The sequence below is a fragment of the Lactuca sativa genome, chromosome 4 (genome assembly GCF_002870075.4).
Source record: "Lactuca sativa cultivar Salinas chromosome 4, Lsat_Salinas_v11, whole genome shotgun sequence".
Taxonomy (NCBI): Eukaryota; Viridiplantae; Streptophyta; class Magnoliopsida; order Asterales; family Asteraceae; genus Lactuca; species Lactuca sativa.
The window spans coordinates 265,622,363-265,629,651 of NC_056626.2; the positions used below are offsets into that span (position 1 = coordinate 265,622,363).

The following is a 7,289-nucleotide window of genomic DNA, read 5'->3' on the forward strand; positions in this document are numbered from 1 at the left end:
AATTAATTAAGTGTATCATTTTTAGTAAATCTTAATCTATAATTTTGGTGTTAATCATGTATTTTTTAATGGAAAAACTCGAAATGGAAAAACCAAAAAATTCAAAAACCAAAAAAAAAAGAAACCCAAAAATAAATTGAAAAAGGCAACACGCAAAAGCAAAATCAGGAAGACACATTTGATAACTCTAGTGGAAAAATCCTTTTTAAGGGAATAAATGTGTTGTTTTTCCTCCTACGTGTTTCTTATTAACAAAGTCCCAACAACACTTACAAACGAAAATATTTATTATCATTTATAAGTGATTAGTATTAAAACAAGCAATTTAAGGAGGAGGTATATTTGTCATTAAACAATTATGTCAATTTTCTTTTAGGATATGGTAATTTGAGTACAAAAGGACAACTGCACTGGTGAAGTTTATTACACTGTACATAATTAAATCGAAGCACAAGTTATAGAAAACAAACTTTACACAAACAATATCTTCTATCTTTTTTGCACATAATTATTTCAAGAGATAACTTTCACAATAAACAGCTTCTCTTCACTGATTCCATCTTTCCACTTCTTTATTACGATCCTACAAACAATTTATCCACATAAAAAAATCAATGAGTTCCAATTATTAACATATGCCATTAAGTTTTAGACAATGTCTAGTCCTATGCCGTGCCACCTAAGCTTTTTTTTTTATTAATACTGTTTGCCACATCAGCATTTTTTTATATACGTGGCATATGCCAGATAAACAGAAGCAAAAAGGTGACTTACAAATACATGTGGTGGCGAACGTTATGTTTACAAAAGCTATGGTTATCCCATCTGCCACTGCACCCACAAAATAATTTATATGATCAGAACCGAAGTCAATAAGATAAAAATTACGCAAAAAGACGATAATGCCCTTCTTATATGTAAAATATACCTTGAGAGTTGGTTCGCCTTTGTTAGGGTTTGAAGCCTGTTTTGCAGCTGCTTGCATCTGAGCTCGTGCAGCTCTACCTGCAGCTGATTGTGCAAATTGTTCTTGCCTAAAAATTCAGTCATGAAAATATCATCATTGAGATGCTCCAATCTTTCTAACAAAAGAAGCATTTTGACATTTGAGATAAAAGAAGGGTAGGAGTTTCCAAATTAAAAAGCAACAAAATAAACATATTTGGCACTCAAAAGTCACAAAATTTGCAAAAATGGAAGTACTATTGTTTTATAACCTTATGACAATGTAAACTTTGTAATGGAATTCATACAGTCGCCTGCAAACATGTATAGAATACCAAGATTTTTGCAAACTCTATCCCTATTCCGTAGTTCCTCTGATTAGAAAAATTGGAGATGCCCTTTTGATTATTATAGACACTCAAAATTAGAATGGACTGATCCTGGAGTTCAATTTAGAGATGGAAACAGTGAACTGAAATATATTTTTTAGGAAGTTAGCATTTAGAAAGAACTTGATGTCGAATTTTAGAAAACATTCAATCGAGTTAACTTAAAAGTTGTCTCCTTTATCGCGAACGTCAAAGTAACCATTGATCCTACATCAAACTACAAAAACAATCCTAGAGCTAAAAACAAGCACAATTGACTGAAATTGCAAACAATCAAATCAAAAGAGCTAAGAAAAACGAAGGTATGTTCTAACAAAGAACGATCACAGATTCTGAAGAAGGAATAAACGGGTTGAAATTAAACGAAAGAGAATTACCTTTTCTCGGCGGCTTCAGCAGCTTTAGCTCGAGCTTCTTCAGAAGCCCTGCGTTCTTCCTCCAATCTTTCCTCTCTCGCTAACCCTCCATCGAAGCAACCGAAGCAACCCATCTCTTTCTCTTTCTCTTTCTCTTTCCCCCAAAGAAAATGTCGCCTTTTCCTGTTTCAATTTGGATCCCCCATATAGAAAACAAAATCATTTCAGTTTTCAGTTGTTAAGTCCCTTCATCTTTTATACAATTTCAATTTCAGTCCTTCTAGTTATAAACATTAGTATATTTATCTAATGATCAAACTTTAATATGCGATGAAAGTATATTGCTTCAAAGAGATTGAAAAATATCCAAATTATACTACGTAAACATGGTCAATGAAGCCATTTCAAGTTTTACTATTGCTAATTTGCTATACATAAAGTATTTAGAGTTTTAGAAATATATGTAAAGAGATATGATATGATTTGCATTACATTAATACCGTTTTTAAATTTTGCGCCATCAATATCATGTGACATAACAAACACATTGTTAATGTTGCTAAGATATTAAAAAAAATACACATATGTGACCTGTACACTTTATATATGTTTAAATAGACATCACTTTTTCAACAGGAGGAGCTTAAACATGATCCACAAACTTCATACAAATCGACAACCATTACACAAAGAACACCATGCATACATATCAAGATATTTCTAGATCTGGAGATGTAAAAAGAATTGAGTCCGGGATCTAAAGGTCCAATATGATTAAAAAAAACTTTAGCGGATGCATATGTATACCTCATTTGCTGACGAGTCGTCCATGATTTTTTCCATGATGGAATATGTTGAAAGCCTGGATCTTGCTGATGATGTTGGTATCAAATTATCAATGAGTGAATTTGTTAATATACTAAACAAATGTTATTAAAAAATTTAAAACATTGTGTTTAAAAACGAGTCTTCATATTTACTATGTATTTGTAACCATCATAAAATATTGGTTGAATTATTTTTTATTTATAAAATTCTTTTATATTTTCACCTTAAATATTTGACTACTAGTCATTTATTTTTAAATAAACCTATAGATAAAGTCATATAAAGTCAAATGAATCATTTATTTTAATGGGAAGGGAGTGGTATTAAATATTAAAATACTCCCGGACTGATTAGCAAAAGAAAACCTAAAAAGGGTCTCTTTGTCTTTTTAGTCAAATTCAACGGCCTTCATGGTAACTACTACTATCATGCTTGAGAAACTTATTGGTGTTTGACTTAAAAAAGTCAACATGTGAGAACACAAGCACACGACACACGTACACGACCTCTCTATGCTCCTGAATTCCATTCCAGCAAGCTTAGAAATTACGTTGCTTGTGGATCGCTTCTCATACAGTCATTTGTCACTAAGGGTTTCTCTCTACCTCTCCAGCGAGTAAAATCGATTATGAAGAACATTAAGAGAAATGAAGAAAGGAAAACGGTTTTCGTAGTCGAGTTTTGTTTCATTTACGTTTAAACTGAGCTTTGAGAAATCACAATCAGATGATTTTAGTTTACTGAATTTGTACGTTTATAATTGCTAGATCTGTTCTGAATCTAACAATTTAAATAAAAGTGAAATAACAAACAAATTTGAAACCTTTGTAGCCAACTTTAGAATTTAAACAGGGAAATTGAGTATCTGATTCTATATCCATGATCTAGCAGTAACAAATAGTTTAAGACACTGTTGCAACCTAATTACCGTGTAACAATTGTGATCTTAGATTTTGAATGGCAGTAGAGATTAGGTGTTATTATTCATGGTATTCTTGTCCTTGTTATGATAGTTAAACAATGATAAAGTTGATTCTGCAAATCAATCTCCCACACACTAGTTGTTATTAACAATAATTGGCATATTTTTTTCTGCTTCTAATCAATAACATATCCTTGTTTATGAAAATTGGACCCCATTAGTGGATTAGGTTGGGTTGGTATGCTATTATGTGGATGTTTTTGGAGCTTGTTGACAGTGGCGGATCCCTTAAGGGGCCAGAGGGGCCATGGCCCCCCTGGTTTTTAGCCTTGTAATATTGAATTTTTTATAAATTAATTTGTTACTTAAAGATAATTACTGTATTGGCATCCCTGGATTTTCGAAACAGATACCAATTTAAGATTTAAGAATCGATTCCATAATTATAAGAATAGAAACATACATAAATCAAACAGGAGGAAAAAAGATAATGCATCCAATAACCGGGTAACTCGCTATTCCGTATAATCATTGCTTCAAATGGGATCTGGTCGATCACATATCCTCAATCTTTGCTCTCACTCTGTTGTTCGTCTTCATGGATCTTGCTTACCGCTCACACACTTACAGCCTCCACAATCGCCATCTCCTTATGGTTCTATTTTGCAACCATGGGGATAACTGTAATGAAGGTAATGTTTTTTGACTTTTGAGTTTGCTTTTGTTCATTTTTCTTCTTTTTGGTTTTGCCCACTAGTATTACTTTTAATTTATTATTTAATTGTATTTGAGGATAGCCTTTGGAAAACTTGCCAGCATCACAATAATACTTGAACTAATTTTTAATTCTTTCTCCTAGTCTTCTAGTGTACTATTTCCGTTTTCTTTTAAATGTTGTAAATCCTTAGTGTTGATTAGCATAGTCTTTTATGTTTATTTTAATTAGTTTTTCAATATAAACCTCTACCACATAAGTAATATTTTATTTAATTGTAACTTAATGTTTTTTTATATTTATATTAATATTTTTATTATAATATGAAGTTATATAAACTAGAAATGTATCAGTTTGCCATTTGGATATCATTCATGAGAGCAGCTATTTTTTTTTATAATGAACTATTAATTATATAGGAAATTACATTGATTAGAGTATGACTTCATCCAGAAAAAAAAAAATACGGACATGTCTATGTTTTGGCCCCCCTATTTATATTGATCGGGTTCCGCCCCTGCTTGTTGATTGTCTTTTGTCCTGAACTTATGAAATACAACTAAACCACCAAATGGTTTTCCCATATTTAACCAGTTTTATGTCATGAGGTAACCGATTCCTGGTAACAATGTTGAATCTTTTGGTAATATTTGGTTGCATATTTCGTCTAATAACACTTTGCTGTATGAACAAGCATTTAACCTTACTTTAGGGTATTCGGAATTGTTGTATTTATGATTATAATCAATACTGTCCATAATTTGTAGTGATTACTAATGAACGAGCAAATATGATTTTGGATAGAAAAAGATAAAGCTACATTTCTTTTAGGAATACAAATTGTTGTCATTATAGTGATTAATAATGAGCAAATAGGTGTTTGGATTGGAAAAGGAATAGTTGCGTACATTTTTGGACAATCACAAGTAGAAATTAATGCATTTATTTTGGGTGGGAGCGATCGGATTGACTTTGTTGGTCTATTTTTTTTAATTACAATAATTATTGTATTTTTTTTTTTTCCATTTTTGGTCTTGTATGTATATTTTATAGTTTCTTGTAATTTTGTATGTAATTTTTGGTCTTGTAATTTCGAGCATTAGGATCGGTTTGTCTTTTTTGGTCCGATTTGACTAGTTGGTTGACTCTTATGATGCGACTTACTATGAATTGTAAAATTTGGCAGGAGGTTCCAAGGATGAAATAAGGCTTTAATGTTGAACGTTGCTTAAGAAAATTAAGCACCCCACTAAGTTGTTGCTAGATTTTGGGTTATTGTATCATTTGCTCAATAGCAACAACCACTTGCTCTCGCTTTTCCAAAAATATGGGAAAACCATAACTAAAAGAGGTATGCAAGAGGTCCGGTTAATTGCTTTAGGCTTGGCTCAGCTCGAGACAAGTTAAAGACACGACTGGTTAAAGAATGATCCCGATACATGAAGGTCTGACCGGTTGAATTGAAACAAAATACATCTAATTTACTTTGTTCCACATTTAAGATGTGGATCTCTCAAACAAAATGATAAATTTGTAGGGATACAATGTCATTTTCCCATTATAAAATAAGGGTTTCTACAATCTACAAGTATTAGAAATCCTTAATGATACAGACCTTAAAGGAAATGTACACTACTTTTTCAAGGATCGATATATTTTCCACTTATTTTACATAAGTGTTGACTATCTAATATGTTTTCTAAAGCAACTTGTAAAAGTAATCATTGAAATATTTAGTGTCAAATATGATTCTAACTTAAGATTGCTTAAGGTTTATATACACCTTTCCATAAAATTTTGTTCATCACAACTCCTCTTTAGTGTCAAATATGATTCTACACTACACAACGTACGAGACGAGATGTAACTACGAGACGAGATGTAACGACTGTAATTTACTTTGGTCAATGATGTTAACTTTGATTACTTGAATATTAATTATTGTAAATGATTTCATGTTATGGTAGTAAGTAGAACTAAATTAAATAAAAATGATGTTATTTAATCTGGTAATAATCAGGATAAATAAAATACATTTATTAAAGGAATAAATAAAGTGTAAGAGTTGAATTGTCATTCTTGAAAGTATTTCATGCAATTCGTTTGGATTATGGGGTTTAAAGTGTAATTGTGGAAAAGCTTAGGGACTAAGGATGTAAATATGTTTAATAACTCCCCATTAATTACGAAGAACTGAACGAACATTAATCTCCTACGTCTGTTACTCACGACGTCTCAATTACTATTCCTCCACCCTATAAAATCAATCGTATCTCCTTCCTTGGGGAGCTGCTGCATATGCAACACTAGTGAGAAGAGGGAAGATCGGGATTGCATCACAAGAATGTTGATTCAATCGATTGTCATTTTTATGAGATACGAACATACAAACATTGAAGCTTTTATTTTAATGCCAATGTTTGAGATGATCAGTTTGTCAATTGGCTGTGACTTATGTTCGGAGAGAAGTTCTGTTGAAGGAGGGTTATAGTATAAAAGTTCTATGTTTGTGGTACTAATGCGACCATTAATCCATTACTAACATCCTACCTGATGAGGTAAGTATTCTGTTGCGATGATATAAATATATATATCAAAATTTTATATATTATACTCCCATTATCCCGTATACAAATAATTTATGTCATGAAAGCGTAGATTGCCTAGAGAAGTTGGCTTCAATTTTAATAATCCCACGACATGAGTTTTAAAAGTAAAACGGAAATACAATAGTAAACAAAAGAGGAGGTGAATATATGATTCAGCCAAAAGAAAAATTAATAGTACTAAAAGCAAGCAAGAAATAAGAAACACAATTGTAAATAAGTTGTTGCCAATCGGTTGTAATACGAGGGATTATTAAGACACATGCAAACTTGAAATAGTTTTTGTTATTGGTTGCATCATGTGATATAATTCCATTAAATTTAAAGGATTTATTACATATCAATTTATTTTAGCCATTTTTTTTTTTTTTTTTTTTTTAAATTTACCCAATATAAATTAATTCTAACGATAATGAACTAAGTCTTTCTCGATTAAATAAAATGTATGGAAAAATGGAGTAACTCATGAAGGTTAAGATTAATGATATTTATATACCTTTGAATTTAGATATCTAGGTAAATCATACA

General features: G+C 31.3%; 1 protein-coding gene across 1 annotated transcript; it reads right to left on the bottom strand.

The window, feature by feature from the left end:
* Positions 1–341: 341 nt before the first annotated feature.
* LOC111893145 (uncharacterized) lies at positions 342–1,884 on the bottom strand. Its single transcript, XM_023889212.3, has 4 exons — positions 1,712–1,884; positions 929–1,034; positions 775–831; positions 342–583 (listed from the first exon to the last, which is right to left on the bottom strand). Exons 1-3 carry the CDS (start codon positions 1,822–1,824, stop codon positions 817–819), a joined length of 234 nt encoding a protein of 77 aa, XP_023744980.1. The 5' UTR covers positions 1,825–1,884; the 3' UTR covers positions 342–583; positions 775–816.
* Between the last annotated feature and the right edge of the window lie 5,405 nt (positions 1,885–7,289).

Bases quoted from the DNA above. Each gene is read 5' to 3' on its own strand.
- LOC111893145 (XM_023889212.3), bottom strand. From the start codon at position 1,824: ATGGGTTGCTTCGGTTGCTTCGATGGAGGGTTAGCGAGAGAGGAAAGA. The intron at 1,035-1,711 runs GTAATTCTCTTT...CTGAATTTTTAG, and splicing joins GCTGAAGCCGCCGAGAAAAG to GCAAGAACAATTTGCACAAT.